General features: G+C 43.7%; 1 protein-coding gene and 1 long non-coding RNA gene across 3 annotated transcripts in view; one reads left to right on the top strand and one right to left on the bottom strand.

The window, feature by feature from the left end:
- Positions 1-16,673, bottom strand: part of aadac (arylacetamide deacetylase) — a 64,183-nt gene extending 47,510 nt beyond the window's left edge. The window contains exon 1 of the mRNA XM_060834564.1: positions 16,443-16,673. Within this exon, the coding sequence (XP_060690547.1) occupies positions 16,443-16,580 (138 nt within the window). The 5' untranslated portion in view covers positions 16,581-16,673. The remainder of the gene's footprint in view (positions 1-16,442) is intronic.
- LOC132821786 (uncharacterized) overlaps positions 1-27,078 on the top strand; it is a 97,681-nt gene that overhangs the window by 26,005 nt on the left and 44,598 nt on the right. Inside the window, exons 1-2 of one of the 2 annotated variants that reach the window (XR_009645354.1) lie at positions 18,621-18,889; positions 19,247-19,346. This is a non-coding gene — a long non-coding RNA (uncharacterized LOC132821786). Of the gene's footprint in view, positions 1-18,620; positions 18,890-19,246; positions 19,347-27,078 lie in introns of those variants that run through there. The other variant, XR_009645353.1, reaches the window with a different exon arrangement.

The raw sequence follows: 27,078 nt of genomic DNA, 5'->3' as shown, positions 1-27,078 counted from the left end.
GGGCGGGTGGGAGGCTCTACCCCTGTAGTGCCTCGGGTTCCTCGCCTACGCGCTTTTATAAGAAAAAAAACCTTCCCAGGTAAGCTAGCACAACACCAGCTTTCTGGTCCGCTAGGCGCTTAAAAAAAACTTTAAATTTTAGCCGTAAAAAAACAAAAACTGGACTATACCCGCGACTTAAAAAAAAACACCACCAGACAGCCGTTACCTGCTCCGCCGAGAGAGTGAACCTCTATTCTAAAAACTCTTTCCTTTACTCTAAGACTCTGGTTTCAGGTCCGAGTATCTCCTACCAATGGAAACACTTTCCCAACATCATACTCTGTCCAGGTCATTCAGTATTCTGTATGTTTCAATTAGGTCCCCTCTCATCCTTCTAAACTCCATCAAGTATAGACACACAGAGTCCTCAAATGTTAAGCTGTTCATTCCTGGGACCGTTCTTGTGAACCTCCTCTGAACACACTCCAAGGCCAGTACATCCTTCCTGAGCGGTGAGGCCCAAAATTCTGCAAAATACTCCATATGCAGTCTGACCTGAGCCTTACTGAGCCTTGTAAGTACATCCCTGCTTTTATATTCAATTCCTCTCAAAATAAAAGCTACCATTGCATTTGTTTTCCTAACTACTGATTTAACCTGCAAGTTTACCTTGAGAGAATTCTGGACTAGAACTCCCAAGTCTCTACACTTCAGACTTCTGAATTTTCTCCCCATTTAGAAAATAGTCCACGCCTCTATTCTTCCTACCAAGGTGCATGACCTCACACTTTCCCACATTGTACTCCATCTACCACTTCTTTGCACACTCCCCCTAACCTGTCCAAATGCTTCTGCAGCCTTCCCGCTTCCTGAATGCTACTTGTCCCTCTACCTGTCTTTGTATCATCTGCAAACTTAGCCAGAATGTCCTCCGTTCCTTCATAGAGATTGTTAATGTATAAAAGTGAAAAGTTGTGGTCCCAACACTGAGCCTTGCAGAACACAATTTGTCACAAGCTGCCATCCTGAGAAGGACTCTTATCTCCCCCTGCTTTTTGCCAGACAACTGGCTTCTATCCATGCCAGCACCTTGCCTCTAACACCATGGGCCCTTATCTTACTCAGTAGCCTCCTGTGTGGCACCTTGTCAAAGGCCTTCTTGAAGTCCAGTTGGATAACATCCACTGGCTCTCCTTGGTCTAACCTGCCAATTACTTCCTCAAAAAATTGTAGCAGATTTGTCAGGCATGACCTTCCCTTGATGAAACCATGCTGACTTTGCCCTATTTTACCACACAGTACCAAGTATTTAGAAATCGCATTTTTCACAATGGATTCCAGGATCTTACCCATGACGAAGGTTAGACTAATCGGTCTGTAATTTCTCCTCTTTTGCCGCACTCCCTTTTAAACAGTCATCTCATCCACTTGTCAGAATCAAGTTCTACCCCAGCGTTTAGAACTCCAGAGGTGAACATTACCCCACACCACGCAGTATGTGCTACTAGCAGATTGGAGGTTGAAAATTTTCCAATACCCTTCAGGGAGTACGGCAGCTACAATAATGCATTTAGCAGAGGCTTAGCATCAAAGAACCAGGCCACAGGTGAGTGAGAGGTCACTAAATGAGGAGGTCGGAGGAACCAGGTATGGCCCTCAATACTTCCCCCTCTTAATCCTATATCCCTCAATGACAGCTTTGAAAGTAGGACCACTCACAACCCATTTTCCCACCCTTTCTCCATTTCCTCTCAATATTCCCAAAAACAATGTCAGCCATACAAATGTCTGACAATTTTCAGTGAGAGAATCTTAACATTGCCGGTCAATATTTAATAGCATCCATCACAGAATCCCCACAAGCAACCACCAGGGATTTACATGGACCACAAACCAAAAGCAGGTCAGAGGTTAAGAACTCTACAGTGAGTATCTCATCTCCTGACTCCCCAAAACCTGTCCACCACCTACAAGAGTGGAACGAAATACTCCCCAGTTGCCTGGATGATTTCACCTCCAAACACCACAAGAAGCTGGACACCATTCATGACAAAGCAACCCACTTGATTGCTATCACGTCCACAAGCATCCACTCTCCCCACCTGCAGTACCTGCAGCGCTTACCATCTACAAGATGCAATGCAGAAATTTACCAAGGTTTCTTGGACAGCATCTTCCAAAAACCAGATCACTAGAAGGACAAGGGTAGGATATAAATGGGAACACCATCACCTTCAATTCCTTTCCAAGTCAGTCACCAACCTAACTTGGAATATATTGCCATTCCGTCAGTGTCATTGGATAAAAATTCCTTCCCTAATAGCATTGTTGTACAAAGTGGACTACAATGGTTTAAGAAGGTAGCCTATCACCACCTTCTCAAGGACAGCAAAAGGACTGGAAATAGATTCTGTGACAGAATTTAAAATAAAAATTGTTTCTCAGGCTCCCTGTCAAGGATTTTCCCTGCTCACGCAAGGGCCTCAATTAGCATCCTGGCCAGAAGGTAGCCAAAGTGTCCATGGGGTTCCCACCCCAGGCATAACTGGGAGGAGTGGAAGGCCCCGAACACTGCCCCTCCGAGTCAATCAAATGCCCGCATCCCCTATCTGCTGCCATGTTGCATTGAGAACATTAGAAAGGTCACACAGATTATGCTAAGTGTGTCTTGTTAAAAAAAGGGGGATAAGCCTGCAGAATGTGAACAAACAGCAACTAAGAGCTTTGTATTTGATCCCAGATAGGTCTGTAACTTTGACTTCGGTCCAATGCTCTCTGCTGGAAAGGTGGTGCATCTGGACACTGCTCAACTATTGAAGAAACCTGTCCAAAGGTCAGTTGTCAGTCAGTGCTCAGCCTGGAAACCCCAGGAGCCTGTGCAACCTCTGTAATGGCTCCAACTGCAAAACCCAGAAAGGCTGAGAAATGGTTTCAAAACAACTACAACTTGGTGAAGCATTTTGTTTTTGAGAGGGTCAATTCTCAAAGGCTGCTGACCACAACAATACCTCCCTTGGACATTTTATGGTCTGTGTGATTTCACATTTCCACTCTCCTCCTCCTCCCCCCCCCCCACTTCAGATTCTCTCTCTCTGTGGCAAACGTCACCATTGATGTCACTGTGAAATTTGGAGAATGTAAAGTAGGACATTAGCTTGCCATGTAAGTTGTAACTGTACAGAATACCCCATCCATTGCATTCTGCACAGGGTAAGGGTGATGAAGAAGCACACAGCAGTATAAGCAGTGAGGCACATTGACACTTTTGACTGGGAAAATAATAGGGTCGAGTGAAAATTTTCTATTTTCTGACTGCTCGGCTGATCATGTTTACAGAAGGCAGAAATGTGGGAGATTGAAATAGTTAAGTCTAAATGTAATGAAGGCATGGCTGAGATCTCAGCCGCTGATAAACCCAGACAGCAGTGAAGGCAGGGGAGTACATTACATTATAAAAGGCTTAAATGGAGAACGTTGGTAAAAGAGACAATGAATAATGGAAATGCTGTTATCTGCTCCAAATGTAGACTATTATCAACTACCTTCATTGTGCCTCACAGTGACATCTCTTATTTTCTATTACATCTTCATCATGTGCTTGCGAATCTTAATAGTCAGCTGCTTGCACTGTCTAGACTTACATATTCCAAGGAACGCGAGCACTCCAAAAGCTAGTGCTTCCAAATAAACCTATGGACTATAGCCTGGTGTTGTGTGATTTTTAACTTTATTCAGATAGGCAGATCTTGCTGTCTGATAATATCCTTTAAGCATGCAATGTTGGCAAGTTGGGCTTCTTATTAGGCAAAATCACATTTGATCTTAAAGTCAGATATGCTCATACTATTAAGTTTGTGTGGCTCAGTTGAAAGCACTCCAACATGGCTTTAAACAGTTGTTGGATCAAGTCAATGTGAGTTGACTGTCTGCAGCAATGAGTTCTTCACTGCTAGAAGGGCCCTTTTGAAGTTTTTAACCAGTGCAATACATATCTCTCAAATGGCTGGGCAAGAGATAGGGCCTGTTTTCACGCTGTATAACTCTTCAGCCCAACTTACCCAAGTCGATGAGGTTTTCTAAAGTGAATGAGTAGCCTTTGCCTGTACTGGGCCCATATCCCTCTCAACCTTTCCTATCAGGTACCTCTCCAAGTACCTTTTAAGTGTTGTAATTGTACCAGCCTCTACCACTTCCTTTAGCAGCTTGAGGCATACATGTACCACCGTCTTTGTGAAAAAGTTGCCCCTCAAGTCATGTTTGAATCTTTCCCCTCTCACCTTAAACCTGATGGGTCAAGCAACAGTCTGACAGTCATCCTCATGTAGACAATATCACATACAACACCACTAAAGATGGCAGATGGGAGGGAGTTGTCCTTGAAGACCTCAAAGTTGACTCCAGACACAATGAACCTGCATGGTCCCAGGTCATACATTGGTAAAGAAACCTCGTGCTTATTACCACATAGCACTCCACACAGCAGATTAATCAGTGTACCTCTATGTTGAGCACCACTTAGTGGAAGCACTGGCAGTGAAAAGGAGCAGAGGATATTCGGGGTGAAGTAGTGTAACATTCATCATCAAGACTGGCTTGACAGCACCACTACTGATCGAGTTGATCAAATTCAAAAGGGACACAATTGCGAGATTGGGTCCGCAGCACACAGTAAGAGAATCGACAAGAGGGAAAATTATACTTGACCTCATCCTCACTAATCGACCTGCTGCAGATGCATCTACCCCTGACAGATAAGGTAGAAGAGACAACTGCACACAGTCCTGTGAGAGGGAAAGTCCTGCTTTGACATTGAGGACACCCTCCACCATTTCCTGTGGCACTATCACTCTGCCAAATCAGACCGACTTAGATTTAATCAAAGAACTCAAGACGGGCATCCATGTGGCTTTGTGGGCCATCGCCAGCAACAGAATTGCACTCCAACACAACCTGCAACCTCATGCCCTGGCATAGCAGCCATGTCACAGTTATCTCAAGCCCAGGGTTAAATCATGGCACACTGGGCATGTCAGAAACAGCACCAGGCAAAGCTGGCAGATCTTGCAGAGCTATAACTCTGGATTACTCGAGTGCCAAACAACATAAGCTACAACTGAGAAGGGCTCAGCGATTCCACAACCAACAGATCAAAGCTTAACTCTGTCCTGCTATATCAAATTATGGTAGACAATTAAACAATGCACTAGGATGGGTTTCTTCCACACATATCCCCTTCCTCAATGGTGGGGGAAGCCCAGCAAGTCAATCCAAAGGATAATGCTGAAGCATTTGCAACAATCTTTGCCCAGAAGTGAATGATCCATATCCACTGGTCATTGGCCAAGACGTTTCTTTATTGGTCTACATATCTGCTAAGTAGCAATGTTTTTTTTAAAACCACAGTGTAGCACAACGTATTCAAGTTAATTGATGATGCAAAACTAGGTGAGAATAATCAACTACAAGACACTAAGCAGCTACAAAAAGGGATGTAAAACAAAAACAGGAACTGCCAGAGAAACACGCCAGGTCTGGCAGCATCAGTGGGAAGAAAGCAGAGTTAATGTTTCAAGTCTGGAGCCTCGTCATCAGAAGTGTTAGTTGCTAGGGGGAAGATTGTTATTTATGCTGAAGCCCAAGTTTGGTCGAGGTGTGTGTGTGGGGGAGGGGGTGAGGGGAAATGCAGTTAAGGTGATCAGATAGGTGGAAAGAGTGCACATGATCTATATATTCATGAAAGGGCTAGATAAACAAGGGACATTGTGGATAGCAGGCTAGGGTAGATAGGTAATAACAAAAGCTAAAAGAGTAGGAGAAAATGGGTTAACTATGTTTGAAAGAGGGACAGTTGGCAGCTTAACATTCCAGGATATCGATCTTTTAGACTCCCTTAATACTGCAGGTTTGCATGAGAAGCAATTTGCAAGGCATGTCCAGGAGGATTTTTTGATTTAGTATATGGAAAGTCCAACAAGAGAGGAGGTGGTACTGGACCTGGTATTGGGAAATAAACCTGGCCAGATGATCAAAGTTTCCAATTGGAAACATTCTGGGGATGGTGACCATAATTCTATACATCTTCAGACAGATACTTATAGATAAGGGCAAGAGTGGACCTCGGATGGAGGTGTCAAACTAGGGGAAGGCCAATTATAACTGGCTTGGGCAAGCATTGGAGAATGTGGATTGGATGTTGCTTGTTTGTGGTAAATTCACATTTGACAATGTGGGAGTCCTTTAAAGACCAGTCGATTAGAGTTCAAGACAGGCATGTCCTGTGAAAATGAAGGACAGGAACGGTAGGATTCAGGAGCCTTGGATCATGGGGAAATTCAGCTTAGTCAACAAAAAGGGAGCATACCTGATGTCTAGGCAACTAAAGACAGATAAAGTCATCATCATCATCATCACACTTCACTTTAGCTCTGAAGAAAAGTTACTTAGGACCCAAACATTAGTTTGTTCTCTTCATGGATGCTGCCTGACCTGCTGTGATTGCCAGAGTTTGCTGTTTTCAGTTCAGATTCCAGCATTTGCAGAAGCTTGCTTCTACAATATCCTTGAAGAATATACAGAAAAGCAGGAAGGAGCTCAAATGGGGGTTAGGAGGTCTAAAATAAGCCATGAAATGTCCTTGGCCAGACCTGCACGAGAATTTCTCAAAGCATGGCAATCCAACCAGAATTCTATCAACAAACAGATTGACTTGAACTCCATTTACCACCCCCTGAGAAAAAGAACAGGAAATGACATCACCATAGGAAATGACATCACCAACCCAAGGAAACTCAAACATATAAATAGAAAACAGGAAACAGCGGCAGTATTTCATCTGGAGGCTCACTGAAAATGTTACCGAGTATGGTGACAAAACGTCTGAAACAGAATCTTCCAGCTCAATGAGCAAACCTACATCCATGAAGGAGGAAGGCTATGTGTGGAGCCAGAGGAGATCTTACCAAGTACTTTATATTAGTATTCACCAAACAGAGAGACCTGAGGGATGTTGAGGTTAGGAAAAGGTGTGTGAATATTCTTGGGCAGTAGCATGACAACCAGAACTGCACACAAGATACCAAACATGGCCTAGCTAAAGTTTTGTAACAAACCAGGCCAACTTTCCTATTCAATGCACCAGCCGATGAAGGCAAGTGTGCTGTACGCCTTCCTGACCACGTTATCTACCTGTGTTGCCATTTTCAGAGACGTGTGGACCTGTATGCCCAGATTCCTCTGTAATTCAGTTTCTAAAGCGTGTGCATAATTCACCCCTGAATTTAATGTTCCAAACTTTTCATTTGTCTGGTTTAAACACCACCTGCCATTTCTTTACCCAAATTTGCAATCTATATCCAGCTCTACCCTTTTACAATCCTCCTCGCTATCTGCAACTTGGCTAATGCTCCCATGTTCATACATACAGGGCCTCAGTAAGTACTGCATGCAGTTTTATTCTCCATAGGTTAGGTTGGTAAAGCCAACCAAAACTGCTTGCAGTTGAATGTAATAGAGGGGATGCAACAGAAGATTCACTGGACTGATTCCTGGATCCTTCTCTGGAGGGGAGATTGAGCAGAATGAGCATATATTCTCTGGAGTTAAAAATAACAGGTGATCTTATTGATACATGTAATATCCATTTCTTAGGCTTTTTCCCCTGACTGGAAACTAGAGCAAAGGATCATGCTCTCTGAAAAAGGGAATTTACCAGCAGAGAAGAAATTCCTTCACTCAAATTCAAATGAATCTTGACAACCTTCCAAAGAGCTTTCATTATTGATAATCAAAGCAGATATGGATTTTCACATTCGAGGAGGGAAATCAGGGGATCTCAGAATAGGTCAAACTGCAGCTGAGGTGACCTTACTGAATGGCGGAGGAGACTCAATGAGTCATGGCCTGCTCTATTTTCCAATGTGCTTTGTTAAGTAAATAAGCTCCTTAAAACAATGTTAAACTATGCAAAATCAAGGTCAGAAGTCATATGACACCAGGTTAGAGTCCATCCAGTTTATTTGAAATCACAATCTTTCGGAGCACTGCTCCTTTATCACTTCACCAGAGAAGGGCAGCACTTCTGAAGCTTGTGATTTCAAATAAACCTGGTGGACTATAACCCGGTGTGGTGTGACTTCTGATTCAGTCCAACACCAGCACTTCCACATCATACACAAATGCAGTAACAGAAGGCAGCATACTGAATGAGCTGGCTCATTAACTTTTGTTCAGACTGTGTACTCATTCATGCTGACAATTAGATGGTGACAGAAACTGACAGGTTAGCTCTGCAAGGGAATTCGCTGTCTGTCTGTGTTATTCATAACACAAAACCACAGGAAAACATTCCCCACAGCCGCAAAGTGGCAACAGTCAGATCTTCTGCTTTAGAAAGTAATCCCCTATTTCCTCCTTGAGATATTACTGGCGATATTTTATATTCTGAGTGGTCAGAGAGAATTTTGTTTTCATGTCTCATTGATAAACAACACTGCTAGCAACACACCAGCCATTTCATACTGCACTGCAGGTTTAGCCTAGATTTTGCGTCCAATTCTTTGGAATGGGCTCGAATGAAGAAATGCTTTAGTCCATTTCATCAATATTCTAGAAGCAGCGAATCAAATCAAAACATAATTGAGCAGGGTGAGTGTAAAATTGTAGTCATCCTGTTAAATTTTGGCCTGGGATCAGCAACAGTAGGGAAAAATGTGCTGTTGGCAACTCAAATTTATTTTGAAAGTATTGTATGGCAGTTTACTCACTCTGTTACTGGACTAATAATCAAGTTGACCACAAGTTCGAATCTTGCTATAATTAATATTGAATTTGTTAAACTGGGTTCAAGTTCTATCTGTGATTAGTTAAAACAAAAGGCACCATTATGTGATTAAAAAGTGGAGTTGATAGCTGTTAGAGAAAACCTGCCAACAGGGTCTGTGTGATTGCTGTCCTACCCGAATACAATTGACTCTAAATAGTCAAATCCAGGCACTCTGCTGTCGGGAACAGAACCTATCAACTGCAAAGGACAACTAAGGGGGGAGCAAAAATTACAGGCCCCAACTACAACTAAGAAAGCACCCCTACCTCTGACCACAGATAACAAAGCCAATAGACATTTAAATCACTGCCAAATTTTAGGTTCAGCATAAAACCAATGAGATTGAAAGACATATATTCATGACATGGTATATTCAAGGAGGAGGTAAAGTTTTCAAACTCTAGCAGCTTCATTGGCATGGGGGAAAGCAGGAGCGTAGAATGGAAATACAGCCATGATTCAGAGATACCAGTGTTGGACTACAGTGTACAAAGTTAAAAATCACAGCACCAGACCACCCGATGAAAGAGCAGTGCTCTGAAAGCTAGTGCTTCCAGTTAAACCTGTTGGACTATAACCTGGTGTGGTGTGATCTTTAACTCTGAAATACAGCAACTGCCATGATCATTCTGAATGAAGGAGCAAGGCTCAAAAGGGCAGAACGGCCCACTCCTGATCCTAGTTTCTACAGAAGCAAGAATGAAATTATTTCCAAAAGCCCAAAGCTGAAACTGTTTTAATTAATATAAAATGAAATGAAACAAAACTAGAGCTGATTCACAACAAGTTTGACAAGCAATAGATGCACAGGCTATTTAGCTACAATGTCATTACTGGTCTGTACCACCTTGTGATAAAATGATGCTTTCTTGTTAGGATGTAAAGTGATGATGTCCCTTCAAAAACAAAAGGAAAATTGACCTCTTCATAAAACTAGTGATTTCAATATTTACATACACTTCTAAAGCAATGTGCTGTTTTTAGCATCATAATCTTATGAAATCCTTCTGTCTAATTCTAGCACTGGAAAGCCATATCGGTTTACCCATGACATTGATCCTTCTCCTGATGTTGTTTATCTGCTGCATTTCAAAGGTCAGATGAGAAGTAAACTTGACTGAGAATTCAACCTCAAAAACAGCAGTTAAGTTGGCAAGCTATGAATTCCCAAATCAATACCGGTGCATAAAATGATTTGCACACTGACCAGTTTTCCACGATCTAGTTTCAATTAGTAGTACTGGTGCGTTAAGTTAACCATTTTATATCATTCAGACCAGTGTAGGATTTAGAGTGGGTGCTACACTGTCAGATGTCGATGCTGTCCATCAGATGGGACATTAAATAGAGTCCCATTCTCTGCTGTCTTCCTTACCTTAAGGTGAAAGAACCCATATCACTGTTTTGACGACATTAGAAGCACAGCAAAGATTGCTAGGATCAAAACTACAGCATACATTTATACTGAACACAATGGTGAAGAATTATTCCGTGCGCTCTGCAAGTTTGCCAACACAAACTGGATGGGTGAAGATCCCTTAGAATATTCACCTCCATTGGAAATAATGTTTTCAGATGTATCCTCTATTCCACTTTTGTTTGGAGGTCAGCAAGAGCCACAGAACAGAAACCGATCAGAAGCCTTGAGTATTCACAGGTTCTTGCCTTCAGATCCTCAGGTACTGGGGAAGTGGGACTCTGTTTAATGTCTCATCTGACAGAAAGCATCTGCATTTGACAGTGTAGCACCCTCTCCAAGTACTCTACTAGTCTAGGTGGAATGAAATGGTTAATTTAACACACCAGCACTGCTAATGAAGCTAAATTCTGGAAAACTGGGTGGCACAGTGGTTAGCACTGCTGCCTCACAGCTCCAGGGGCCTTGGTTTCATTCCACCATTGGGCGACTGTCTGTATGGAGTTTGCACTTTCTCCCCACATCTCGAGTGTGTTTTTCCTCCAGGTGCTCCAGTTCCCTACCACCATCCAAAGGTGTGCAGGTTAGATGGATTGGCCATGGGAAATATGGGATCGCAGGGATACAGCAGATGATAGGATGCTCTTCAGATGTTCAGTGTGGACTGAATGTGGAGGTGGAAGAGCCCAGCAGGTCAAGCAGCAACCCAACAGCAGGAGAATCGATGTTTCGGGCAAAAAGCCTCATTCCTGATGAAGGCATTTTGCCTGAAATGTCGATTCTCCAGCTCCTGGGGCGCTGCCGGACTGGCTGGGTCTTTCCAGCACCACACTCTCGACTCTGATCTCCAGTCCTCACTTCTTCTTCAATGCACTGAATGGCCTACTTCCACATTGCAGGGATTCAGGAAATCTTGGATGCAGACTCCCATGGGTTTCTAACTTTGGGTGGACATACTCTTGAATGTTTTGTGAAAGACCTTGTGCCTCCACCTGTCCCAATCTCATTGTTCACCAAACATCATCTCGCAAGCAGTTATCTGATCGAAAGATCCTTGGTTCGGAGTCAAGCAGCCTTTCAATCGCATTACTATAATTGCAACTAAGGAGCAAAAATACTCAGAAAATGCAAAGAAATGTGTCTTCTTGGTCTACATCCCAATGATTTATCACACACAGTTTGTTTACAACATAGAGTTTCCAGGCACTGATGAGACAACGACAATTCCAGAGTCTTGGCATTAACCCCAGCCTTTCCTTTGGGAAAAAAAAACATTGCACCAAGATCAAAATTTGCCACATTTATTGGGTCATACAGATTGGCTGCATCATGTTATGCACATGAAATTGACTGAAAACAGAGTTCATTACGATTGGAGAGTGATGTATTTCATGTCGGGGATCAATGTTTACAAATAATCACTTTATATTAACGGGAAACTATTCAAGCTGAATTTGTTGATTGTTTGACGCACAAAGCTGGTGAACAAGTATATATTACATTTCATTACAGCCAGCCATTCCAAACTATTGCTCCAATCCTCCATTCACAGTTCCACTTTGTCCATTATGTGAGATATTCACTCATTTTTCTGTCACAAGTGCTTGTGTTTATTTTCCAGTGCAGCCCACATAGACTCAAAAGCACAGAAAAACAGCATGGAAATAAACTCTCCACTCCAACTTGTCTATGCCAATCAGATATCCTAAATTAATCTAGTCCCAGCATTTAGCTCATATACCTCTAAACCCTTCCTATTAGTGTGATCATCCAGATAACTTTTAAAATGTTGTAATTGTACAAGCCTCCACTACTTCCTCTGGCAGTTTATTCCATACAGGCACCTCCCTCAGTGTGAAAACGTTACCCCTCCACAGGTCGCTTTTAAAATCTTTCCTCTCTCGCCTTTAACCGATGCCCTCCAATTTTGAACTCTCCTACCCTGGGGAAGTGACCTTGTCTATTCACCCTATCCATGCCCCTTTTGATTTTATAACCCTCTATAAAGTCATCCCTCAGACTCTGACACTTCAGGGAATATAGTCCCACCCTATTCAGACTCTCCCTATAGCTCAAACATTCCAACCCTGGTAACATCCTTGTAAATCTTTCCTGAACCCTTTCAAGAGTAATAATATCTTTCCTATAGCAGGGAGACCAGAATTAAAAATAGTATTCTAAAAGTGGCCTAACCAATGTCATATCTATAAAAACTCTGAAAGAAGTAGCAAAAAATTAGCAATAACAGTTGTACCAGACAAGTGCTAGATGATGGATTAGTGGCACTGGAAGAGCACAGCAGTTCAGGCAACATCTGAGGAGCAGTAAAATCGATGTTTCGGGCAAAAGCGCTTCATCAGGAATAAAGGCAGAGAGTCTGAAGCGTGGAGAGATAAGCTAGAGGAGGGTGGGGGTGGGGAGAAAGTAGCATAGAGTAATAGGTGAGTGGGGGAGGGGATGAAGGTGACAGGTCAGGGAGGAGAGGGTGAAGTGGATAGGTGGAAAAGGAGATAGGCAGGTAGGACAAGTCCAGACAAGTCATGGGGACAGTGCTGAGCTGGAAGTTTGGAACTAGGGTGAGGTGGGGGAAGGGGAAAATGAGGAAACTGTTGAAGTCCACATTGATGCCTTGGGGTTGAAGTGTTCCGAGGTGGAAGATGAGGCGTTCTTCCTCCAGGCATCTGGTGGTGAGGGAGCAGCGGTGAAGGAGGCCCAAGACCTCCATGTCCTTGGCAGAGTGGGAGGGGGAATTGAAATGTTGGGCCACGGGGCGGTGTGGTTGATTGGTGCGGGTGTCCCGGAGATGTTCCCGAAAGCGCTCTGCTAGGAGGCGCCCAGTCGCCATCTTTAACAAGAAATGGTCTAAACATCTCCCCCTTGACAATCAATGTCATCCTAAAACAGTCACTCCTCCCACCACCAGCAACTATATTTGTAGTGTGTACTGCATGCAAGTTCATGTACTAGTGCACAAACTCACTATAGCTCTTTCAATGACACCTTCCAAACCCACAATCTCTCCTTCCTTGATGCGAGGAAATAAATGCTACCTACCAGCTCCCCTCCAAGCCACCACCTTCCTGACTTGGAAATCTATCAATGCCCCCCAACCTCACCCCTTCGCTATCAGTGGGCAATCAGCTAACAGCACTGATTGTTCCTACACCCAAAACCTGTGATGGTTGAAGAAGACAGCTGACCACTGCCTTAGTGAGGACAAAACTTAAAAATCACAACACCAGGTTATAGTCCAACAGGTTTATTTGGAAGCACTAGTATTCGGAACACTGCTCCTTCACCAAGTGACAATCACCTGATGAAGGTGCAGCGCTCTGATAGCTAGTGATTCCAAATAAACCTGTTGGACTATAACCTAGTGTTGTGTGATTTTTAACTTTGTACAACACAGTCCAACACCAGCGTCTCCAAACCATTAGTGAGTTCAACTAGTGATGGGTCAAAACTGCTGGCCTTCCAATATCCGTGGGATGATTTTTAAAAATACCACTCCCTTGCTTTATCTTCACTGCTTCACATTCCTTAAAACTTATCTCACTTTCTTAATACCTCTAGCTTGATGTTATTCTTATTTGTGTCAGTGTGTGTTTAGGAATTTTCATTGTTATATTCTCAAAAACACTAAATGCACATTGTTGTTGCCCTTTTAAGTATTACTTGTCTGGGCTTTTGGAAGAATCTAAACTCAATCCATGTGAAGGGAAACCTTCCAACATTCAAAAGGGAAAGCAGTTTGCTACAAATCATTTAGCTCTTTTCTTATATGCAAACATAATGTTGCCACCATTTCGAGGCAGATTCTCTGGAAGTCATGAGTCTTTGAACACAAGTGCCAACCTCTACTTTGTTGGGTCTTTGATTTGTGAATGCTGTAATTTGATCCCCACTGTACCAGTGTAAAAATGCATTGGACTGCTTTCAACATGCCTTTGTAATCACTTTATGGGGATCAACAGTCCGACTCTTGCCCACGGAGTCAGGAGGTCACAGGTTCAAGCCTCCCTCCAAAATGTGGAGTGTGTAACCTATGTCATCACGTCTCTGAACCAACATCAGCAACTGACTAACCAGTCAACATCCTCATTGTTGTTTGCAATACTTTGCCATAGACTCAAAATGTTAACTCTTTCTTTCCCCACAAAAGATGGTGTCAGTCCTGCTGAGCTTCTCGAGCGCTTTCTGCCTTTAGAATGAAGGTCATGCTAACCAGTTAGTCACAGTGATAACCGTACTATATTCTGAATGTATTGCAAAGCTGAGTAGTGAAGAAAGGCTTGCATTTATACATCATATTTCACGAACACAGGGTGTTTTACTGGGACTCACTGTTGTAATGTGGAATACATGGCAGCCAATTTGTGTGCAGCAAGTTCCCATTGTTAGCAATGTGACAATGACCAGATCATGTGATGTTGATTGAGGGATAAGTATTGACCAGGACACCAAGGAGGATTCCCCTCTCCTCATTCAAAACAACAAACTTTTTTTAAAAAACCACCTGAGAGGGTTTTGCTTATAATCTATCCATGGGATGTAGACATTGCTAACTCAGCCTATACATATTGCCCATCTTTAACTGCCCTTAAGAAAACATTGGTGAACCACTTCAACAGCTATAATCAACATGGTGTATGTAGATACACCCACAATGCTGTTGGGAAAGTGTTGCTCTGGAATTTGACCCAGTGGTTGTGAGGGGACAGGAATACAGTTGCAAGCTGGGATTGCACGAGACTTAGAGGGGAACTTGTAGGAGGTGGTTCTCATGCACATATAATCATCCATAAGGTAAGACCATGCAGCACTCTGTCAGTACTGTATTGAGACTGTAGGTCTTGATTTTTCTGATGGTGTGGATGTCCAACTTGAAGGCAAGAAAACTACCAAGGGAGTCGTGACTGTTCTGAATTTATAGAAAGTCTCAATTATATGTGGTTGCAAGAAGCTTAAATATGACTTTTGTCATCTAGGGTGGTGCCAGAATTATGGAAAAGGTGCTTTTGGAGCAAGGCAGGGGAATAGGGAGGAAGGGATCAGATTAGTAGTTATAAAAGATTAGCAGGGTAAAAACAATGACTGCAGATGCTGGAAACCAAACTCTAGATTGGAGTGGTGCTGGAAAAACACAGGTAGCATTGGATGGTGACTGAACTACTGTGCTTTTCCAGCACCACTCTAATCTAAAACAGTAACAGCTTAGGCTAAAATGCGAATCCTTTCAGACTGTCACATCAAATTACCGAACTATTCTGGATAGGAGAGGAATTTGGGAATGTTCATAGACTCAGTGGTTAGCACAACTGCCTACCGGCACCAGAGACCTGGGTTTGATTCCAGCCTGGGGCAACTCCGTGGAGTTTGCATGTTCTCCCAGTGTCTGTGTGGCTTTGCTCCTCCAGTCCAAAAATGTGTGGGTTAGATGGACTGGCCATGCCAAGTTGCCCATTGTGTCCAGGGTTGTGCAGGCTAGCGGATTAGGGATGGAAAATGCAGGGTTACACAGGTAAGGGAGTGGGTGCAGGCAGGATGCTGGTTGGAGTGTTGGTATGAAGGCTATGGGCCGAATGGTCTGTTTTCACGCCGTGGGAATTCTCAAATCAGAGACAAGCTGACGTCTTGAGGGCGTTTTCAATTAATTAAATGCAGGCATGAACACATTTGAGGTTAACACATCCCTGAAGGTGGCTGACAAATCTTGGACACATTAAGTGCTTATTTCTTATTATTTCTGTCATCTACACACATATGCTATTTTAAGCTCATATCAAAACAAAAATCACACCACCCGGCTAAATTCCTGGCTATTCAAATCCCATTCCATTGCGGAAAATAAAACGAAAACTGTCTTTGCATTGCCATTCACATAAAGATTAAAAAGGAACGTTTTACTAATTTCTAACGAGGGGAAGGTTGCAAACAAGAGATACTAACATTGTCCTTGGGCATCAGCTGTGAGAGTTTATTTTAAAAAAGGTATTAGGGCAAACTATTTCTAATTTCCGTGGGGCATATTTTAAGCAAATTCGCCCTCCCACCCCCCAAAATTTCTGATCATTTTACACCACATCACGTTTTTCTTTAGGTTCTGTCGAGAGCTATCACCTTCTGAAAACTTTATCTAGGGTACAGGGACCCAGTGCATCAGGGAAAGGCTACAAGGAGCAAGTCATAGCTGCAGAGACATTTGTCAATAGTGGCACATACCAGGTGTCCCAAACTTCGGAAGCAAGCATCGACCAGCATCAACTTCCACCTCTCGCCCAGTGCCTCCGGGAGAGGGGTGTAGATGTAGTGGGCGAGCAGCGCGCTGCTCAAGGCGATCGCGACCAGCTTGCCCCCCATGGCCAGGAGCGGCGGGAGTCTCCGTGCAACCTCTCGATCAACCGGAATTTACCACGGATCAGCGCTCAATCTGTCACCGAGCTGCGGCAAGGACGTGCCAAACTTTCCACAGCGTTGCTAAATAGATATGGCAACACGTGCTGTCATCAGCTGATTGCTTGATTCAAAACATTGTTCTGACCCCAAGGAGAAGCGGTTGGTTCCTTGCTGCTTATCTGATCTTCTGCTGGGATCCACTGTCAATCTCCGGGCACTTTAAAGGCAGCTGCTTTTACATGGTCAGTCGTGATACTTTTTTTTAGCAGCGGCTTTAGCCAATCTAATCCAGGGTCCCTCAGATACCGGGAACAACGTCTTCAACTCAAGAGAATCGTGGAGCTCAGTGTCACAGAGAGGCTGGGGAAGACAAAAAGAGATTCTTATTTTTCAGATTTTAGAGAAAGCGGGAAGATGGCATTGAGCCAGAGGGTGAGCCATGAGCATATTGGATGGTGGAGTCGCCTCAAAAGGTTCAAATGACCTCTATGGTTCTTGGCTTCAATTGATGCAGTCAGAAGTCACCCAGGTTATAATGAAATAAATAAATAACATTCTTTGAACAGATTTGGCTTATGAAAGGTCCCAGCAGATTTATACAGACTTGGGGGTTAGTGTTCTAGATCTTTAAATAAAATTTGGTGAGAAGTGGAAAATACATTTATTTCAAAAGAGCTGTTGGATGATAGCCTGGTGTTGTGTCACTTTGTCCACCCCAGCCCAACACTGGCATCTCCATATCCACTCCCTGGCATCTGACTCAATTAAAGTATTGCATATTACTGACCTGTCCAGGAGATCTCCTTCAAAGATTGACAGGGATCAACTGTACATATGGATGCAATTCACTTGAACTGCTCGAAGGGATGCAATGTAATAATTTTACTGAACAGACTGATGCGTTCTCTGTGGTGATTGGAACCATGTGGATCTTGATGACTACGAGATCCTTGATTGGGGTTGTTAATCTGGGTTAATCAGAAGGCCTGACTGACCAATATAAACAGGGGATTGATGGGCACCACAGGAAGTGGAGTGTATTAATCCACCCCCCTGACGACTAACCCACCCCCCACCTCACCACACACACACACACACACACACACACACACCATTGCCCTCTAAGAAGGCTCATCACTGGCCACTCGGGTGTTTCCGTTCCACCTGGTGGTGGAAGCTGAATAAGGATTTATACTTCTTTTGTGTCTTTCACTGTGCTTACACCTGCACAGACACAACATGGGTCCTGATGAAAATATAAGCGCCACCGCAGTTAGGCGATAGTGTGGCAAAGAAAAAAATAATAAACAGGGGAAAAAAGAAGAAAAAGGAAACAGGAACAGGAGTGTCAGCCATCCTGTCACTCTGAGAGCTGCCTCTGAGGGGGTTGGCTCAGTGAGGAGTAAAGGTCCTGTCTTAAAAAAGGAGAGGATTCTGTTGGTGTCTTCCCATTGAGGAGGAAGAGTTTTTTTTATTTCTTCTTTATTGTTTATTGTGATTGGTTGTAAAAAAAACAGAAAAGAAAAAAAAAGGGGATTTTGAGAAGTGCACTGCTTGTCACTGGCCACTCAGGTATTTCCTTTCTTCTTGGTGGTGGAATATAAATAAAGATTTACACACTTGCTGTTTTTCACTTGCATACACATGACATGGAAGAAATGAAAAAAAAGAACAGGAGCGTCAGACATCCTGTTCACTCTAAAAACAAAGGGATTTAGCATCACTTTTCTGTGGCCTGACTCTGAGCTGGCTGGACCGCAGTCAGTGTGTTACTGCTGCTATTGGTTTCTGTTTGTTTTTGGGAGAAACCTGATTCCTGAACTGCATGAATCATATAGCCAGTTTGTTACCTGACATTCCTGTTTTTATTGAGGACTGATTTCTGAACTGCCTGATTTACAAGTCAATGTGTTTCTGCTGTGATTCAGTTCTCATTAGTATTGTTTCATTGGCTGGTTAAGCCTGTGTGTTACTCTTTTCTCTTTTACTTTGAGAAACGGATGATGTTGATTCTGTGGCAGGGCTTAACTCTTACACTCTGGTTTTCTTTCTTTTTTATGTGTTGTTTTCATTTTTTTTGGTGTTTGGGCTTAGCACCTGTGGGAAAATGCACCTGTCCAGATGAACCATTCCTGTGGGTAGGCCTGGCCCTTTGTTGGTGGACCAGGCCTCTGTAAAGACTGAACATCTGTGTGTGTGCTGGAAGTTGAGCATTTGCTGTGTCCTGGCGTTCGGGTGTGTGGTCTCTGCCTTTGCGAGCAGACCAAATCCATGTGAGTTACCTGCAACTTCATAATGTACTGTGTCCCTGTGAGTAGGCCTGGTTCCCTGTGGATAAACCAGGCCTCTGTGGAAGCTGAACACTTGTGTGTGTGCTGTGGGGTAAGTATTTGATGCCTTCAGGAGTGGACTCTGCATGCTGGAGTGGAGTCTGCCTTTGGTTGTGGATTCTACCTCTGACAATGCATTTTGCGTACTGGAGTGCTCTCTGTTCCTGGGAATGGACTCTGCATTTTGAAGAGAACTGTTTATCATAATTGACTCTGTATACCAGAAAGGATTCTGTTTGTTGGTAATTGACTGCATCTTATTTATCGGGGTTATCATCTGCATTTCTTGTGTGTCCCTAGGTCTGGCAGGCCTTACTGTGAGCTGGAAGGCTCATAGGTCATCCTGAAAGCTGTCACCCTGAAAACCGGAGGGTGGCTAGGCCATTCTTAGAACCGGAAGGTAAGTAGGCTGCCCCGAGTGCCAGAATGTGGGTAGGCTGTTCGAGTGCTGTCAGCCCCAGAAGGGATAATCAGGATGGGCTGTCCTAGAGGTGGTCAAAAGGTGTGTCAGAGCGGCTGAGAGCCAGAAGGTGCATAGGGGCAGGCTGAGATCTGGAAAGCTTGTGGGCTGCCCTGCACACTGTCGTCCCAGGGAAAGGGACAGACTGTCCTAAGGTGGGTGGCCAGAAGGGGCATGGGGGCGGACCGAGAGCTGGAAAGGGCATGGGGTGGGCTGCCTTAGAGTGGCTGGAAGATGGGAGGGATGGCTGGGTTGCTGGAGGGGTGGGGCTGTCTGTATTCTATGCACTTTTTAAAATCTAATTGGACTGTCTTTGTATTTGTTATTGCTTTGTGATGACAAAGTGGGATTTGAGGTCTGTCCTCATTTCCGTGAAAACTGGTTGAATGGACAGGTTTGGGGCCTGGCTTTGCTGCTCCTCTCTCTTGTAAAATGTTAACTGTTTTATAAACTGTATTGATTGATTAAAAAAAAAACAGCGGGGAGAAATAAACAAGAGATTTAGAATCTCCTCTATTCAGTGGACTAACTCTGAGCTGGCTGGCTACAGCCAGTGTGTACGGTTTGTTTCTTGGGGGAACCCTGCTTCCTGAACTGGCTGATCCACACAGTCAATATGTTACTGATGTAATTCAGCCCTCATTAGGGAACTGGCTGGTTATAGCCCATGTGTTACCGTTTTCTTTAACCTTGAGTGAAGGACCATACTGATTTTGTGGCAGGGCTTAGTCTTTGCACTCTGGTTATCTTTCTTTTGTGCATGTGTTTTCACTTTTTTGGTGTTTAGACTGAGCCCCTGTGATTAAAATGCACCTATCCAGGTGAATTGTTCCTCTGGGTAGGCCTGGCCCTCTGAATGGACTAGGCCTCTGTAAAGACTGAACAGCTGTGCTCTGGGAGGTGAGCATTTGCTGCATCCTGGAGGGGGCCCCTGCCTTGTGAGTTAACTGCACCTTTCACAATGAATTGTGTCCCGGTGAGTGGGCCTGGTTCTCTGTGGATAGACCAGGCCTGTATGAAGACTGAACACCTCTGTGTGCCATGGTGCATTTGCCACCTTCAGTTGTGGACTCTATTTATGACAATGCACTCTGCATACTGCGGTAGACTCCATTCCTGGGAATGGACTCCACATTTTAAAGTGAATTGTTTATGGGAATGGACTGCGTACCAGAAGGAACTTTGTTTGTTAATAATTGACTTTGACTTGCTGTTTGTTGGGTTTACCTCCTGCACTGTCTTATATGTCCCTGGGCCTGCAGGCCTCACTGTGAGCTGTCAAGCTCATAGATCAGCCTGAAAGCTGTCACACTGAGGCTGGAGGGTGGGTAGGCCATTCTGCCTACCAGAAGGTGGGTAGGCTGCCCTGAAAGCTGGAAGATGGGTAGCCCACTTCGATTCCAGTCGCCCCAAAAGCCGGAAGGTGGGTAGGCCATTCTGAGCGCAGTTGTCTCAAGAAGGGATAATTGGGATGGGCTGTTCTAGAGATGGCTGGAAGGTATGTCAGGGCAGTTCACAGGCTGGATGGTATGTAGGGGCAGACTGAGAGCCAGAAGGTGGGTAGGCCTTCCTCTGCGCTGTCACCCTGGGCAGGTACTGGGGCGGGTTGTCTGAGAGGTGTCCGGAAGGTGAGAAAGGAAAATAGTAAATAGGGAATTTAGAATCTCCTCAGTTTGGGGGACTGACTCTGAGCTGGCTGGCCATAGCCAGTGTGTTACAGTTCTTTTTTTATTATTAGAAAAAAGAGAATTTAAGAAACATGTAACCATTGACATGTTACCAGACCAGAAGCCCCTAATCCAGAGTGTATGGATATGAACTGGTGGAGATACTCGAGATGATGCCTCCTCACAATGAGGAACCTCTTCTCAGGAGTCTTCAACTTTGTGCTGCACCCCAACCTGAAAGGCCTATGGCAGCTGACAGATACAGATTAGAATTGCTCATGAGAGGTCTGAATCATCATTCCCCAGAGCACCACTTTTCAGCCAATATCAGAACAGCATGGAGGAATGCTGTCTGCAGTGTAATGGTGTATATGTTTCATTGTGTCGCCACGTAATTGGAGGATGGGACCCCACCACCATCTCTCCACACCAATGCAGAAAGCCAGCTGATCTCTCCAGTGCCTCCTGATGCAGAGATGTCGTTGTACTGGTGACTGGTGGGCTACCTCCAATTTTCAGGCTCGCCGTGTTCTGTCTTCTCAAAGGCTGGAAATACAATATCAGCAGGGGATCATAGTGAGGGATACTGCAATAAACTGAGGGTTGGAGTGAATGGCTTTGGGGTCAGATGGAGTATGAGGAGGTAGCCTGAGAAAGAGGAATGGGTGTACCTGTTGATGTAGCAAGTGAGGTACAGGCTGGGGAAGCCAGAGTCAGAGGTTCGAACTTGGGTATGTCAAGCCCCTCACGATTCCTGGTCCTGATCAGATCATGAAACCTTTTGCAGCACTATATCCATATTCCTGCTGCACATCACCATAGCCAGTTCCAGCTCTGTGCCCATGATTTCAGCCCATGGGGCACTTATGGCCTACAGCCTGAATATCACGAAGAAACAAAAATTGCCCATTAGCCTGCTATTTGTGAAGCCGTTGGCTTTCTTTCAACTGTTTTTTAACATTTTCTTTTCTGGCCTTGCAATGTCCCTTTAAATACCAAATCGAAACAGGCAAGCAATCAAACATCATTATGCTGATTGCTCTAATTGTAGTGATTGTAATGAAGTTAGCCCCAGCTGGAAAAAGAGTATGGATCAAGTGTGGTGCTGGAAAAGCACAGCAGGTCAGGCAACATCCAAGGAGCAGGAGATTCAACGTTTCGAGCATATGTTCTTCAGGAATGTGGGGGTCCCAAGGGGACTGAGATAAATGGGAGTGGGGTGGGACTGGGGTGAAGGTAGCTGGGAATGTGATAGATTGAGGTGGGTGGTGACGGTGATAGGATGGAGCGGATAGGTGGGAAGGAAGACGGGTAGGTAGAACCATTCAAGATGCCGCTAAGTTGGGGGGTTGGATCTGGGATAAGGTGGGGGGAGCGCAAATGAGGAAACGAGTGAAATCCCATGTGGTTGGAGGGTCCCAGGACAGAAAATGAGATGTTCTTCCTTCAGTTGTCAGGTGATTAGAATTTGGCGGTGGAGGAGGCCCAGGATTTGCATGTCCTTGGAGGAATGGGAGAGGGAGTTGAAGTGTTCGGCCAAAGGGCGGTGGGGTTCTTTCACGCATGTGTCCCAGAAATGTTCTCTGAAACATTCTGCAAATTGGCGTCCTGTCTCTCAGCACCACCCTCTTGAACTGTCCCACCTATCAATCTTCCTTCCCACCTATCCGCTCCATCCTCTGTTCCAACCTATCACCATCGCCTCCCAGCATCATCTACCTATTGCATTCCCAGCTACTTTCCCCCAGCCCCACCCCCCTCCCATTTATCTCTTAGCCCCCTTGGTAGGGGGTGGGGGGGGCATCTTCCTGATGAAGAGCCCATGTTCGAAACGCAACTTTCCTGCTCCTCAGATACCGACTGACCGGCTGTGCTTTTCCAGCACCAGTTTTTGACCCTGATCTCCAGCACCTGCAGTCCTCACTTTCTCCCAATATAGAGTATGAGTTCCCCAATCAGGCTGTTAATCTGGTCCGATCAGGGAGCCCTGACTGACTTTAAAAGGTTGAGTGTCAGGGATACTGACCCTGATGTCTGACTCTGTCCTCAAGGACAGTTTTTTTGTAAATGAAAGGTGACTTGGTGACAGGGTATCAGCCTCTATGGAGTTATTTCACTAATTGATCAGATGAAAATATTGGGACTGTTTTCAAAAACTATATGGCTGAAACTTCACAATTTCCAATATTGATGACCTCCCAACTGAAATTGGTGTGGTGCGAGATAAATGCAATATTAATACTGTGTTCAGTTGTATTGGCAACTGTCCCTAATGTTTCCTAACACTTAATGTCAAATCTTCTTTGATAACACTCGTGTAAAGCGCCTTGGGACGTTTCACTGGGTTAAAGGCACTATATAAATGCAAGCTGTTGTTGACACTACATTTACATTGCCAATGAAAGGCTTGAACTTGAGCAGTTTGCACGGTTATGAGAAAATGTAGGGATCATGCTATCAATTCCTGGAACACTGTATTCAATTATCTCTCTCCACATTCAATTTCAGCATAACTCCGAGCCATTACATTTGTAATTTATTTCCAAGTTATGCATACTGCAGCAGGATCCAAGGTCTAGCTGAATTTTAATTCAATGTCAGAAACCACAACCGACACAACTTCTGATTCCCTGGCTGAAAGTCAGAACATTCCCAAAAAGGACCAGAATTAGCACAGGATTCATTACTAAGGTGCACTACGAATTTAACACAGCATTGCAGGAATATATTGTTTATTTTGTGAGGCTTTTCTAGGTTGGAGAGCGGCTTAATCGTGAAATGACAGCTCACAGTAATTTGTCTTTTCTGTACACCTGACAGCATTCATTATTACAGGTGCAGACTTGCCAAATACAAATAGTTTGCAGAAACAAAATACTGTGGTTGCTATAATAATCAACTGGTCTATCAGGATCTGGGGCAAGCAAAACAGGTCTGAGGTGTGACACATCATGACTAGTTTTAATGAAATATCACAGACAGGAACAGATGACTTGCAGTTGGCTTGCTGTTATTGCCTCCAAATTGAGTTCCAGCTTTTTTTTAATATTGCACTTGAGTGTGAGTTCACACTAATGTGGTGTCTGTTAGACCATTCACACAGAAGTAGGGTCTTCAGCCCATCGAGTCTGCTCCACCATTCAATGAGATCATCGCTGATCTAACAATCCTCAACTGCACTTTACTACTTTTTCTCATAACCCTTGATTCCCTTAATGTTTAAAAACTACCTCTCTCAGTCTTAAATACATTTAATGGCCCAGGCGCTACAGCCCTCTGTGGGAAAGAATTTCACAGATTCAATTCACTTTGAGAGACGAAGTTCCTCCTCCGCTCTGCCTCAGATGTGTGACATTGTGACATTTTTTTTGAGATTATGCTCTCTGATTCTAAACTGTCTCACAGCGGGAAACAACTTTTCTGCATCTATCCTGTCAAGTCCCCTAAGAAACATGTCTGTTTCAATAAGGTTGCTTCTCATGCTTCTAAATTCTTCTGTATTCTTCCAAATTCCAATGAATACAGGCCTATCCTACTCAACCTCTCCCTTATAATATAATCCTTTATTGTCTCATAACAGCCTTGTGACCCTTCTCTGGGCTGTCTCCAATGCTAGTGTATCTTTCCATTGATAAGGGAACCAAAACTGTTCAGTTTTTCAGCTGTGATTTGACTAGTGCCTTGTATATTTAAACAAAACCTCCACTATTACATTTCATTCCCATTTGAATAAAGGCTAACATTCCATTTGCCTTCCTGATTACCTGCTGAACTCAGATGCTAGCTTTTTGTGATTCATGGTCAAGGGCATGCAAATCCCTTTATTCACTAGCTGTCTGCAGTCTTTCTTCATTTAAACGATATTCATCCTGCCAAAGTGCAGGACCTCACATTTTCAAACGTCATATTCCATTTGCCAAATCTTTGCCGATTTATTTTGCCCACTATCTATAGCCTTCAGCAGACTCTGTTATTCTCACTACTTTACTTCCTACCTATTTCTGTGTCATTCCCCAAACTTGTCCACAGATCATTGACTTCCTCATCTTTGCCATGAATATATATTGTTAATAATTGTGGCCCCAGCACTGAAACCTGTGTCACACCACTAGTTACAGCTTGCCACTTGAAAATGTCCCTCTCATTTCAATATTCTGCCTTCTGGATGTAGGTTTGCTCGCTGAGCTGAAAGATTCATTTTCAGACGTTTCATTACCATACTAGGTAACATCTTCAGTGAGCCTCCGAACGAAGCACAGTTGATGATTCCTGCTTTTTATACATATGTTTGGGTTTCTTTGACTTGGTGATGTCAAGTGCTATGGTGATATAATTTCCTGTTCTTTTTCTTAGGGGGTGGTAAATGGAGTCCAAGTCAATGTGTTTGTTGATAGACTCTTCAATTCGCCTGTCTTCTATTAGTTAGCCAGTCTTCTATCCATGCTAATATCCTTGAATTTAAGCCTGTGAGCATGAATTTGCTTGAAAATTTTGGTCAGATCCAAATGTGTTACTGAATGTTCTCAGCTGAAGGTTCACAAATATTTTTGCTGAGGAATTCAGCTTCCATCATTGAGATTGCTACCTGATGATGACACCCATTTCTCCACTTGCTCAGAAACAAAGCAAATCTTACAAATGAATAACCCTGTGCTAATCATGTCCATTGCAGAGTACATTTCAGTGATTTTTAACAACTCTTTCATGGGGCATAACAGGTTTGTCCAGAATTTATTGCCCATCCTGAATTCCTTTTGAGGTGACTGTGCACTGCTTTCTTGAGCAGCACATGTGGCGTAGGGGCACCCATAGTGTTTGCATGAGGGAGTTCCAAGATTATGATCCAGCTCCACTTAAGGAACAAACATTTACTTCAAAGTCAGGATGGTGTGAGGCTTGGAGGTGAAGGAGCATTTGGTAGTGTACGCCTGCACCCATTTCTTTTCAGATGGAAGTGTTCACAGATTTGGAAGGTGTTATCTAAATAGCTTTGATGAATTGCTGCAATGTATCTTGTACATAGTACACTCGGCTTCCAGCCTGTGTAGGTGGTGATGACAGTAAATGTTAAGTGTTGTATGTCAGGCAAGAGGACTATCTCACCCTAATGGTCTTAGAGTTGAACCGCACGGAAACAGATCCTTTTGTACTCTGAAGTAATCGACTTCACTGTTCACTGCATCTCCAATTTTGGCGTCACCTGCAAATGTACTAAATGTTGTTGGGACTGCACCTACCTAGGTAAGTTGAGATTATTCCATCACATTCTTGACTTGTGCCTGGTAGATAGTAGACATGTGTTGAGAAGTCAGGAAATTCCCAGCCTCGCTCCTGCTGCGGTAATCACAGTAAACATGTAGTGGGTCTGGTCATTGGTAACCTGCAGGGTAATTGCAGTTGCTGATTGAGCAATGGTAACGCCACTGAATGTCAAGTAGATTCAGGTTGATTCTTTCTTGTTAGAGCTGATCTTTGCCTGGAACTGAAACATTACTTGCCACTTATCAGCTCAAGCCTGAATGCAGTTCTGGTCTTGTTACACTTGGACACAGATTGCTTCAGTATCTGTGGTTCTAATGCTTCACCTCTCCCTATTTTATATCTATTGTGTTAATGGAGCTTACATCCCAGAAAATGTACACTCTAAGTGTCATGCAGCACAGAAGAGGCCCTTCAGCCCATTAAGTCTGTGCTGACATTTTGATACTAATCCCTCTTCCCACAGCCTTGAATATTATAATATTTCATGTGTGCTTCCACTTTTTAAGGAATGTGAGTGCCAGGGAAGGTATCGGCTGTTGCCTGTCACACTTTCTTTTCTAACTTTCTTTCTTCTGTCTTTTTTGGTTAAAACATTTGCCAGGTCAGTTGGAATGGAAATTGAGAAGTGGCAGATTCAAAGAAACCATCAGCAGTAAATCACCTCCCTCCCACTAATGAAATTAAAACAATTAGTCACTCATCAGTCATTAAATCAATGGTCCGATCCACAAATGTGCATTTTC

This window comes from Hemiscyllium ocellatum, chromosome 13 (genome assembly GCF_020745735.1).
Source record: "Hemiscyllium ocellatum isolate sHemOce1 chromosome 13, sHemOce1.pat.X.cur, whole genome shotgun sequence".
In the NCBI taxonomy this organism is placed as follows: domain Eukaryota; kingdom Metazoa; phylum Chordata; class Chondrichthyes; order Orectolobiformes; family Hemiscylliidae; genus Hemiscyllium; species Hemiscyllium ocellatum.
Note: the sequence above shows the minus strand (reverse complement) of the source record. Positions and strands in the feature narration are given on the sequence as shown.